Source organism: Pieris rapae, chromosome 12, assembly GCF_905147795.1.
Source record: "Pieris rapae chromosome 12, ilPieRapa1.1, whole genome shotgun sequence".
NCBI lineage: Eukaryota > Metazoa > Arthropoda > Insecta > Lepidoptera > Pieridae > Pieris > Pieris rapae.
In genome coordinates, this window is record NC_059520.1 from 5,976,874 (window position 1) to 5,989,776 (window position 12,903).

Sequence of the window (12,903 nt, forward strand, 5' to 3'; positions counted from 1 at the left end):
TGATCTAGTTAGCGCTTCGCTTCTAAGTTCTCATATTATTTTCACACGTGTGTATAATTTTTATAATATATTTTCATAATCGTATTTGATTGTTTCCATTTTAATAAGTGTGATATTTGATAAATAAAAAAAATAACAATACCTAAACACGTAAAATATGATGTTGATGTTAACGGTAAATAGACTTGTATTCAATCAAATAAGTTTTATAGGAACCAGACAATTTTTACAATTTTGCTTACGCACAAGCTTTTGTGGTGACATTCAAAAAAGAGGACTTAGATAATGACTCCCGTATAATATAAGTTTTTATTGTGCATGAGTCTGGCTTAGCGACTTAGAATTGTTGAAATTACTACCTGAAAGTTTAAGTCCAGGAATTTATATCATGGTTTAAGAGCCTAAATGAGACATTGTACAATGTGAAAATAATACACTTTACGTTACTTACTTCACTCCAAATTTGTCATCGTCATGATTGAGACATTGAGGCCCCAATAAAGGAGGAGATTAGAGCATGAAACAGCCTAACAATAGTCTTTTAATTTGTCATTATGCAATAAAAACATCGTAAATGAGAGCGACAAAAAAATGTTAAAAACTGGGGCGAAATTCGCAAATCATGCCCTCATAATGATGGCCGCTTGAAAAAAATTTAAATATCAAAAGGCCGGACGGGGCATTAATGGTTTAAAGTCATTTTTCATTCGAGACTCGTGAATCAGAGAAACGGTAGCCGTGGCTTCCATTATCTCGGCTCGATTAGAATTTTTGGACAAGATCCATCTTCCAAATGGACATATTAAAGTAATTTTTAGTGGTTTAATGATACCATCTATTATTCTGATGCAGTACTTACATAATGTTGAATGTTTCAAATCGTGTACACCTTGTGTTGTATATTAATACAAGTTATACTATATATACGAGGTTTAGGTTTTGGAATATTCTCTCGCTGACCGAGACTGGTGTTAAGCAGTTATGAATTAATTCGCACTTTTCATATGCTAAAAATTAATGTAAATAATTCGGTTTAAACAAAATTTACTTGACATAACGTTTAGTATTGAATAGTTCCTATCTTAGTGTTAACTACTAGTATAGCCCTGAGCCATAGCAAATATAAGGTTCCCAACCTTCTCACCCAAGGCAAACGGGACGTCTGCAAGACTCAGATGCCGACCCTTAACGCAAAAGAAGTTTGTTGTTGTTCTGTTGAGGCTGTTGGGTTTTCGTGAGTAAGGGTCCATTGCACCTTACGGGCCGACCCCCATACTCCGTGCGTCATTTTAATAAGTTAAAGGTACTTACCAGTGTATAATTATTAAATTATAAGCATATAACTTTTTGTTAATTTATTATACCTATACATACAATTATTTAAATGCGTTTCATGTTTCGTATTCTATATTTTATTATATATCTTAGGATCTATTGATGTATGTATAGTAAAATATTAAATCTACTAATACTATCGTACTATATACCTACATTGTGCGTCATAAATCACATTTGTATTTCCTTGGCCTTTTTATAAATAAGTTTTATCAATAATTCAATAACTGTAGATTGTATACCTTATGTATAAAGTAAAATAAATTCAACAGAACTATTATTTATGGATAATTTATTTACAATAAAACATTACATATAAATATAACATTATTTCTTTTTCTTCCTAGTGTAAGTGTCCACTGGAGGAAGGCCACTGTCGAACTCACTAGCAGTGTGCATGGAATTCTGTTTGTAGATAATTTTGTTTCCAAATGCTCCAGGCTTCATTTTAGGGAGTCTAGAAAATAATATAATAATTTTATTTATTTATTACAGAAATACATACATTAACCACACAGACTATACCAAAACAATAATGTCGAGAAACATTAAGTAAAATATAATAAAGTACATATATAATATTAAACACATAATATTTACAATATCGCTACTGTGAATTCATTCTGCGAACATAGAAATATGTCGATAGTGTCGGATACAGCATTCAGTAATATTTATATATTAGTGAGATATTAATATCATAATATGTTTGTTTGATAACCAATAGAACATTAGGTAGATACTGCATCATTACTTTTGTCTAAAACAAAAGTGTAACTACAAACACTACTTAGAAGAACCGCACCCATGGCCACCTGGTGGTATTGTGCCAGCAGTACACCTGTATACAACTAGGTAAGAAAAATTTAATCACTAGTTCCAACCAAACCAAAACTATGGTTTCCCAAAATTTTCAAGCAACAAAAAAATTCTTACACTGTCTCATAACTCTGTCATTATGAATCGTAAATGTGAAATTTTTCACACAGAAGAAAAACGAAATATAAAAAATCCAAAAAATAAATAGTGTGTTTATAAATGAATGCTATTCCACAAAATTAAAATAAACACTTGCTATTCGTCGAACTAATCTTACCCAGGTCTTTTCTTCTCTTCCTCCTCTTTCACAGAAAGCCGGTTCATTGGTCGTTCTTTCTTCAAATTTAGGTCAGATCTGGCCCTCTTCGCGAGAGCACCCGGGGCTTCTCTTAATGCAAAGGATTTGGCAGCGTGACCCAAATGAAGTTTCCGCGCATCCAGATAGGGTCGAACTTCACGTGGGTAACCGGAGTAGAATCGAACCCAAGATGTATAGGCTATATTAAAATAAATTATATATTATACAGATATTTTCATATAATAATATATATATAAAGTAATGATTAAATTTTCAACGCCGATCTGTCGAATGCCGAACTTTTTTTGTAAAATTCAATAGACAGTGCCGATCAATCTCCTTCGTGCCTTCTCCATCTACACGACACTGGCGAAGTACCTTGTGTCCAGTTTCATGTCCATATGCCTTTAGTTTACGTGTTTAAATAAAAACTGTAACACGATTAAATATCTCACTCGACGTTTTGAATGCTTTACATGCTCTAGTACGCGCAATACATATATAATTTTATAATAACGTCCTGGTGAATAGAAAAACTATACAGATTTTTTTTTAATTTTATGGTAATAGCTATAACTTTATGCCAGTTTTAAGTAAAAGGTAGGTAACACACGAGAAGAAATAAAGAAAAAGAAAACAAAGGGATAAGCTAGTTAAAAACATAATATTTACATAAATAATAGATGTTTCCACGACACTATATAAACTTTCATTTTTTTTTAATCGGCGGTATTAATCATGAATACTCAAAGCCAGAAGGCTCGTGAATGTATTGTTTAACGCTCTCTTCTGATAACCTTAAATTGAAATGTCATGTCACTGACATATCATAGGACTGTTGTATAGTTATTGAATGAATTATGTAAATAACCTAAAAAATATATCCTATAAGTATTATTTAAGGAACTAAACGAATTGTCTATTAACAGCAACTATCGATGTGCGAGCCAGCCAACCTTACTATATATACTTATTAATAAGGAGTAAAGTGCGATACTTTTACGGTTAGAATAACTTTATTTCTCATATGAATTAAAAAATTCGCTTACTGAGAAAAACATTACAAGACTAAATAATTATTACTAGAACGCACAGAAGGTACCTATACAAAAATTCACAAAACAAATACAGTAACAAAAATGCAGGTAGACACAACAGACTCGAAACGGTCAACCAAGCAAAAACATAGGTTTAGGATTGAACTTATTACTAGATGTGGCATTGATGGCATAGCCTGATATAACAGGTTTATATTAATTACTTTTTATATTTATACATTATTTATTATATTATATATATATTTATATATCATATTTATACATTATATTATATGTATTATATTATGCTATACTATATTATATTATATATATATTTAATAAGACTATTTTTTTTTTTTTACTTTTTACTTTTACTCATTACTTACCTCTACTAGCCCTCGCTAACCAATCTTTCGAGGAATGAGCTGTATTTTCTAATTTAGCTTGAACAGCTATCGCCGCCCGCTGCAAGGTATGCGCGGTCGGTGCCACAGAGCGAAGAGATTCCAGCACTTTTGACTCGTCCGTTTGACGTAATCTTCGAAAGTATAATATTGATCACGATTTCGTGTGAAATTAAAATACATAAAAAACAATTGAATCAGATTTTAAATTTTTACATATCATACGATTACTACTACAGTTAAAAAAACATTTTATTTTATATTATTACTCAACTATGTAAAATGTACCACGTTACTGTTTCTTTTATTACGATGCACCTGTAAAAATGGTAACCATGACGACGAAAACGTTTCTCACATTTAACTGACCTTATTCTCTTCTGTTCTAAGTGTCTGACAAATTCCGCTTCGCTTGGAAGCAGGAACATAGTCGCAGCCCCCACTTGTGCCGCGCGTCCCGTACGGCCCACCCTGATTAAAATGAAATATAATTTAACAAACATTTTTGTTCAAATTTTTATTCTTTTAAAATTTGAATCAAGGTTTTTTTAATAATGTAATTCTAGTTAAAATAATATTTTATAGAAACCTATATTATTTAATTATATTCAGGTTTCTTTACATTTAATGAATTGTAGTCGAGTATCATACTTAAACTCGTTGTTGAGTATCGGTGTTCAAAACTAAAAAAGGATTGAATAAAACTATACAAATGGTGCACATATTTTATTTAGTGGTAAGTAAGACCTAAGTTACACACACAAGCACGCGAGTGACAGTAACTTAGACTATTTGAAATCTTTTTTTCTGTAATACTCTTCTGAATACTTAAAAAGGGCGCAGTTAACTTTTTTATGAAACAGTAGTTATTCTTACCTATGTACATAATCTGTAGCAGATGCTGGGGCGCAATATTGTAGCACCAAGTCTACTCGAGGCACATCAATGCCTCGTGCAGCTACGTCCTATACAAAATAATTAAAAATCATTAGGTATAACGTAAAAAACTATAAATGTATATAGACCGCCAAATCATTTTATCTTAATAATGACCTTTACCATGTGAAATAATTATTAAAATTGCAAATGACAGATAAGTTCTTTTTTTATTTCGTTCAGATTCAATTGGCGTGAGCCAATTATCAGTTTTTAGAAAGTAATAACATAAAATAGTTCAAAAGCTTTTCCAATTTAACCTTTATTATTGACAATATAACAATATTATATATAAATTTAACTAATAGGTATCACTAAAAAATCATAGAGAAGCAAAAATGTGGCCTCATCGCAACCATCTGGTCTTAAACTAATTAAAATAAAGTATATTTCGTTGTTAATTAAAGTAGAAGTTTCGTAAACTACTTATTTTTAATAGCGTATAAAGGCTGGTTTATTATAAATTCGCATTCAAATTGATAATTAATGCCAGTGCAACAAATTCACACGTACTAAACCTCCATATTCTTAGCTAGACTTTTTGCTAAAAAATTAAACTATTAAGATATTTAATGGTTTCGTGAATACAAAAACAATTAATTGAAGGAATACGATGTTACTGTTTTTATATCACTTAAATTATACAATTTATATTAACATGTATGTATATTGTATATACTGATGTTGATGTCAAAATTAAAGAACTCATTTGATTCGTAGTCGTTACTGGAACTAGTAGTGCAATGACATTGTTTTCTGGGACCCAAGGCAATTTGATGTGCGAGTATTGTTATTGATAACATAGTAATCTATTCTGGGTTCTTACTCCTATCTGAATTTAGATGCCTATTGCAATATTAAAATATAGTGTATTATTAAGAAATATCTGTATACAACATGTGCCTTAAAAGTGATATGGCGCAAAATAAAGTTAAAAAATAAATTGAAGAGTGGCGGAGAGTTTATTGCAAGTTCTTCTCTTCCATTCTACGCCCTTGATTTGAGAACTGGCAGTAAATGTAAAATTAGAAGCATTCAATGTATATTTCTGTTTCGACGTTCATAAGTGTACATTATGTTAGTTACATGAATAAATGATTTTGAAATTTTGATCATTATTATACCCAATATTAAAAATATTGTTATTTATTTGTCAGACATGTGAAATTCTCTAATAACATTTAACGTACTCAAAACTTGAAATTTGTTTACATGTTCATGTACAAGCATGGTACGTAATAGGGACTGGTGCAACAGAAATTAATAATATTATTTAACCGAGTTTATTAATATATAATTGTTTAAGTTCCATAGTCACTAATAAATAAAAAATCTAGTTCGAATTATCGAAGTTTTTCAAATAACTCAGCCGTGATGATCATAATTTTTGACAGTTAACATTACCGGAAGATAGATTATACTTAATGCAAAGTTTTTACAATTTTATGTTGACGTCAAGTTCCCGTGTTTGATTTATATGTTAAATTTTTAATATAACATTTGAAAGTAACAATTGTAGTAATAACTTTTATTACATTAACTTTTAAAATATGAGTTGAGCAGTAGCGCGGTAACGTCGCGCAGAAAACGTGATTCACGTCTAAACTATCCAGCTACACTTGATATGAGGTACTACAAGCTAGGCGAGCTACAAGAGGCGTATATCAAATCACAGGTTTTAATACTAGGTTTCCCTTGAGACTTATAAACACTAAGTCCCACATTTGAGCACTAACTACAAACTTGAATCTTTGTTTCACTTGATAATATGAATACAACAAACACAAGGTAATAGGGATAGCAAATAGCTACATTGATAGGAGATCTTTAGGATTACAAAGATAAAGCTAATAGATTGGAATTGGTGAGCATATGCCAGTGCTTTATTGCAAAGACTTAGACTGTAAAGCGTTAAGGTTACTGTTCCTCCAATCCCGCGGGGGTAGAATAGGGGGAAAATATCTACCTATTTCAGGGATATCCAGGACTAGGCGAACCAGTAACCGACCCCTCCACCGCGACGGACCAAGCCGAGGTTCGAGTCTCACAGAAACCGACTTTGCGCGAGTCGCGGATAACCCCATTCCAGGCCGATCTAAGCTCGCCAAAAGGTCCGTGATGAGCTGTAAAGGCCCTTAAGGCCAACAGCGAGATTCCTTACTAAAAAACAGTAACCGACCGCATAAAGACTCCAGCTACTGCAATGTTGTATATATGATGAGGGGTCGGAAACTCTCGTAGCGCGTTTTAGAGTACAACGTCATTATACTGATTTGAAGTATATTTCTTTTATCCGAGAAACATATTCCCATCAATTTGAAGGTATTTAGGTAAATTTAGTATCGAAAAGAGGATTCAAGATTTCAGATGATTTTAATTCGATGCTTACGCCGAACATAACTTAGCCGTTACGCTTAAATGAGTTCGTTTTTATACAAACAGAATAGTAGAACGTTAATAAATGTTTAAAATCGTTTTTATTTTAAAAGCCCCTTGAACCGTGAAAGAATTAGTATTCATATGGAACCGATGTAATTAAAAGTTCAAATCAAATTAATATAAAATTGTAGTGCAAGTATCCTCAAAACCATATTTAGGCCTCATTGACCTATGGAGTTTTTGAATATAAATCAAATACAATTTAAAAGTAAATAGTCAACTTAGTTATTCACGCACTGTGTATGTACAAAATATATAGTGGTTAAGCATAGTTCACGTTCACATAAACCAGTCATACCACTATTGTAATGGTGAAAAAAGCTCATAAAATTACTTACCGTGCAGAATAGCACACCTCTTCTCGCAGTACGAAATTGTTTGAAAACTTCCATTCGTTGCTCATGAGGCATGGAGCCGTGAAGGCTGAATACATCGACTTCCATTGGAACAAGCCCACCTTCGGCAGGTGCTTGATAATCCATTTCGTACTCGTCTGATGATTCCTTTAGTAAAAAAACAATGTACAAATACGTCAAAGGTTTTTGTTGTTTATTGAGTAATTAGTATTTATACATACTATTATATGGGTACATTCATTTATTAGGGCTACCGAGCTGCAGTATTGTTTATATTTACTCTTAGTTTTAGTTAATTAAACAATGCCACAATATGTACACAATACGTCAGGCATAGAAAATTAGAATAGTTTAACTCTCAATTACAATGGCAGGATTTATTTAATAAAAATTGTGTGCTGTGTTACACAGTGCGTAATGCAAAACAAAAATACTGAAATTGACAGATGTTTTATAAACCTTACTATTTCCTCCCATTTCCACTGATGTTACTTGGCTGAAATTTGTACTTTAAAGTTAGTAGTATCCCGATTTTTTTCTAATTTCGATGTATTATTCGATATTTATTATAGAGCGTTTAACGCAAACGTGGGATTACGTAGTACGATAACTTATTATTATAATCGGACTAGTCTCTAAAGCAGCAGAAGTTACAGGGTAAGCATGAATTTACAAAAGGAATTCTTAGGAATCTTAGGTCAGGCGAGTTTATGAAACTAGCAACTACAAACATGGCAAAATCATTTCAAAATGTGTACTTTTCATTACCTAAAGTAGTCAAGAATAAAAAATGTCTTAACATGAAATAATATTTAAAAATATCTACCTCATCCTCGTCTTCATCATCACCTTTCGTTTTTTTAGCCTTTTCGTCACTCTTCACCTTCTTTTGCTTCCTTTTCTTACCATCCTTTCCGCTCAAAACAGTTTCAATCAATTCAGAATGATAATCTACCATCTCTAATGTTGCCATAAACACTATCATTTTCCCTCCTTTTTTGTTTAAAATGCAATGTTCAACGATTAGAGAGCACAGTGAAACTAATCTCAATTTCATAGGTATCAATATAAATGTCTGATTAACTGTGGATGGTAGGACTAGTTCATCTTCAACTATTGCTGTTTTTAAAGCGTTTTCAAACATATTTGGCTGTTCCTCTTCTTCTTCTTCTTTTTCGTCAACTTTTTTTGTTTCATTCTTGTTGTCTCCGCCTAATTCTTTTTGTACTTTAAAGTACTCATAATCTGAGTCAGAATCACTATCATTGTCATCTTTTGGTTTGTCTTTACTAACTGTTATATCAGTACCAAATATGTCTGGATGATTTGCACCACTGAAGGCTTTGATGCCTACAAAAACAATTCTATAGTACTAAAAACTTCGATTTACATAAATAAAATAATTTGCGTTCAGGAAATAATAATTATAACAAAAGACTATATAGATTATCATTTCTCTAACTTTTTAAATATACATAACAATATGGCTTTTGTCGTCAAATAATCCTTCATGAAAATCTTGGGTGATGAATAAAACAATTCAAAAACATACTTTCAAAGCTTACTTACCAGTGTTGGTATTTCCTTTAGCATTATTTGAGACTTCGACAGATTTTGGTTTAGTTAAATTAATTTTTGGAATAACTGCTTCCGGTTGTGGTGCGATTTCTAGATTTTTAACTTCGTCTTTCTTATTAGGTTTTAGTGAATCAGCTACAACTGCTTTACCTTCTGATGTGTCTACGAAGACAGGTTCTTTCATTGTGATTCCTGCTAAGTTTTCTACAGCCTATTAAAATAACTCAAAATTAACAAGAATGTTTTAATTTGTATGTTTTTTAGTTTTTTATTATTTATTTTACCTTCGTCAAAGTAGCGGACAGCAATATTGTTTGTCTTTCAGTAGATAAAAACACATCTGTTAATGGGTGTTTATCTCCCATTTCTTCTGTATTTGGATCTTCAATTAGTGTCTCCTCTTTTTCAGGTGCTTTTTTTATCGTCTGTTTAACTAAAGCCATAGGATCGTATGTGGCAGCCTTTTTGTGATCGTCAATAGCTTTCACAATTGCAGCTACATCTTTCTCATAACCCATGTCTAATAGTCGGTCAGCTTCATCCAATATTAAACACCTTAAGAAATCCAACTAATGAACATAACATATGGAATATAATACATAACTTCTGGCATAACACTAATTTTCAAAGAAAATATATTTTTTAAATAATATATATGTGTTTACATAATTTAGTAAACTTATATAAACTCAAACATATTACCAGTGACGTAGTTATCGTAGGGACAGGTGTATAACAACGGCATAAACAATTAGAACTCAACGACGAATAGATATGAGATGTGATGTTTGGTTTTTTGTTGAACACACAGCATAAGCTTTACAAAACGTAAATAATGTAGGAAAATCTGTGTATGTATCTATTTCGAAAATTAAAAATATGCAAAACAATCGAACGAAGCAGTGCGGAAACAAAGTCAGAAAAGAGAAGAAGTGTAAAATAAAATTGCCCAAGCTAGACAGGTTTTTTACATGAACTCTTTCTGCTGTGGTTCCTTGTCAAAATATCGGTCAAAATAGACAACTATTTAATGCCACTGCCGAATATGACAAGATGCTTTCGCGCATACCATACATCCATTTCTACATCTTCGGAAGTTCTTGACTTTCAAGCATGAAACTTGAATTTAATTGAAATTATAGACGAAACCATCATATTTCTCTCTTAATTTATCTTTATAATATTTTATATTGTTATCGGCGTGGTTGCTTATTTATTCCTATTTTCTTTTATTAAGATCATAGAGTCTATAGAGACAACACAATAAGAATTTAAACGACTTATGTTAAGTTCAACTCAATTCTGTTCAGTCCTAATCTTATTCCTATATTAATTTGAAGGGATTTTATATAAATTTATATAAATGTAAGTTAAAGCTATGTTAAACACTCTAGGGAATGGGGCCCTTGTCCATCGTCAGCTATGCCACAGTGTAGTACACACACAATTACTAAGTAGTTTAGCATACATATAAAACAATAATAACATTTTCTTTAATTGAATTACATTAAAAAGCTAAGAACCTTTATAATTTCCCTAAATACATAGACAATTAAAACTCTTTAAAAAATCTTACCCAAGTTTAGCAAAATTTAAGGAATGTGTGTGCCTGAGATGGTCATTGATTCTACCAGGAGTTCCAACAAGTATTGTTAACCCTTTTCTTAATCTTGCCTTTTCTGCCTTCCTTTTTTGACCTCCACTCAATAAACCAGGTACTATCCATATGAAAGACTAAAATTATATAAAAGTATAAAACATGAAAATGAATGAACAAAAAAGTTTTTATAAAGATACATTAATTTTACTATGTTTTCATACCTTAATAATTGTAGGTATGTGAAATAAATAAAACAAAAAAAAAGTAACATAAGTAAAGAAATGTAGACCCAAACCTTAAGAAGTTTTTCAAATAGTTCATAGGTCTGCACAGCAAGTTCCCGAGTGGGCACAACAACAACAACTCTTATACCATCATGTCTATTTATTTTAGGTCTTATAGCTTGCAAACCTTCAATTACTGGCAGTGCATAAGCTAAGGTTTTTCCTGAGCCTGTTTGAGATCTGTTGTACAATACAAATAATTTGTTTTGGTTTTATAATATTTCAGAGCAATCACTGTTAGCTAAGAAATTAATACCTTTGAATAACTTTGATTTAAATATTCTTGTTTTTTTTTTTCATTCAAAAAGCATTTCTGATTTTCTTTCTAAACAAGACAGATAACAATTTTTATTTTAAGTACATACACTTAGTAACACTTAAAGGTTTATTAAAGTATTCAACTAATCATTGCCTCCTGTAGTATATTACTGCAAATTGAATAAGTTGAAAATTTAATTTAAACATTATTTCTATTGATAAATTGAAATTATGCAAGTAAATCCACCATTATTTACAACTAATCTTAAGTTTTACTGGAATGATTTTCAATGAAATATTAATACATTTAAAACTAAACTATTCATATACCTAATCAATACATCACGACCCTCCAAAATCACAGGGATCGCCTTTTGCTGCACTGTCATAAGCTCTGTTAAATTCATATTTTGTTTCATATTAGAAACTATATGGGGATGCAAATTTAAATCTTGAAATGTTCTTCCAGCAAATACTTTTTCCACTACAGGCTTTACAGCTCGTTGTCCCATTCGGGGAACATCAGGATTATTCTTAAATAATGATGATATCCAAGCACCACTTCTCTGTTTTTGTTTTACAACAAGGTCATCTGTTACATCTTGGTAATTTCTACCTTGAAATTTTCCTTTATTCTCACTTAAATCACGTAATTTTGACTGTAGATCATGAGGCTTCGTCTCATTATTATCTGATAATTTAGCTATTTTATTTTTAGGTTCTTCCGAATATTTCTCAGTGAACTTCTTTGGAATTCCATTTTGAGGTCTTTTTCTGGCTATTATCTTTCCCGAATAGTTTGGCTTAGCCAAAAACTTGTAGTCCGAAGATGTTTTTGGAGAAGGACGGCCAGATGAGCTATTTTTCTATATTAAAAACATTTTTAATTAAATTAGGTCTAAGCTAGGTCACGATTTCAGTCAATGTATATTTACCTTTTTTGTTGTAGATATATTTAATTGTAAGTCGTCCATATTTACACAATAATATTATTTTTTAAGAATTTGAGGTTACATACATGCCGTGGACACCTTGTTTACAAAATACATACTTTACTATTTGTCATTGTCACTTGTGTCATACAAACGTTCGACTGTCAGATAGATAAAGTACAATAAGAGAAATTGGATACTCGCACCAGACTTATAATTCGTGGAACATTATTTATTGAGATAACAAGAAAAATGTCAATAATTGTTATTATATAATTTTTTTCTTGATTTTTTCAGCTCTTGCTGCCAAAAAAGGGGTGATACAGTTTTCAACACTATATGTGTTATTTTGTGGCACAATAGCTCATAAGGGATTTATAGAGATAAATTTAAGATGAATAAACGAATTTTGTTAAATATACCCAAGTGGAGTATTCAATGAAAGTGGGTAGTTATGGTAGGTAAAAAAATACTTTTTATATTATCAAATGATAATATAATATTTTTTTAACAAGTAATTTTGTATTCGTGTCATAATCCATTATTTTTTCACATCCTTTTACATCAATTTTGACTTGGGATACGAATTTGAAATAGCTCTACGATACGGAGATGTATCATAAAAGA

General features: G+C 31.2%; 1 protein-coding gene across 1 annotated transcript; it reads right to left on the reverse strand.

The window, feature by feature from the left end:
- Positions 1–1,610: 1,610 nt before the first annotated feature.
- Positions 1,611–12,401, reverse strand: LOC111001907 (probable ATP-dependent RNA helicase CG8611). Its single transcript, XM_022271974.2, has 13 exons — positions 12,280–12,401; positions 11,675–12,210; positions 11,098–11,266; positions 10,779–10,936; positions 9,487–9,757; positions 9,194–9,413; positions 8,451–8,974; positions 7,607–7,771; positions 4,770–4,858; positions 4,263–4,364; positions 3,876–4,027; positions 2,432–2,651; positions 1,611–1,792 (listed from the first exon to the last, which is right to left on the reverse strand). Exons 1-13 carry the CDS (start codon positions 12,316–12,318, stop codon positions 1,663–1,665), a joined length of 2,775 nt encoding a protein of 924 aa, XP_022127666.2. The 5' UTR covers positions 12,319–12,401; the 3' UTR covers positions 1,611–1,662.
- Positions 12,402–12,903: the final 502 nt, after the last annotated feature.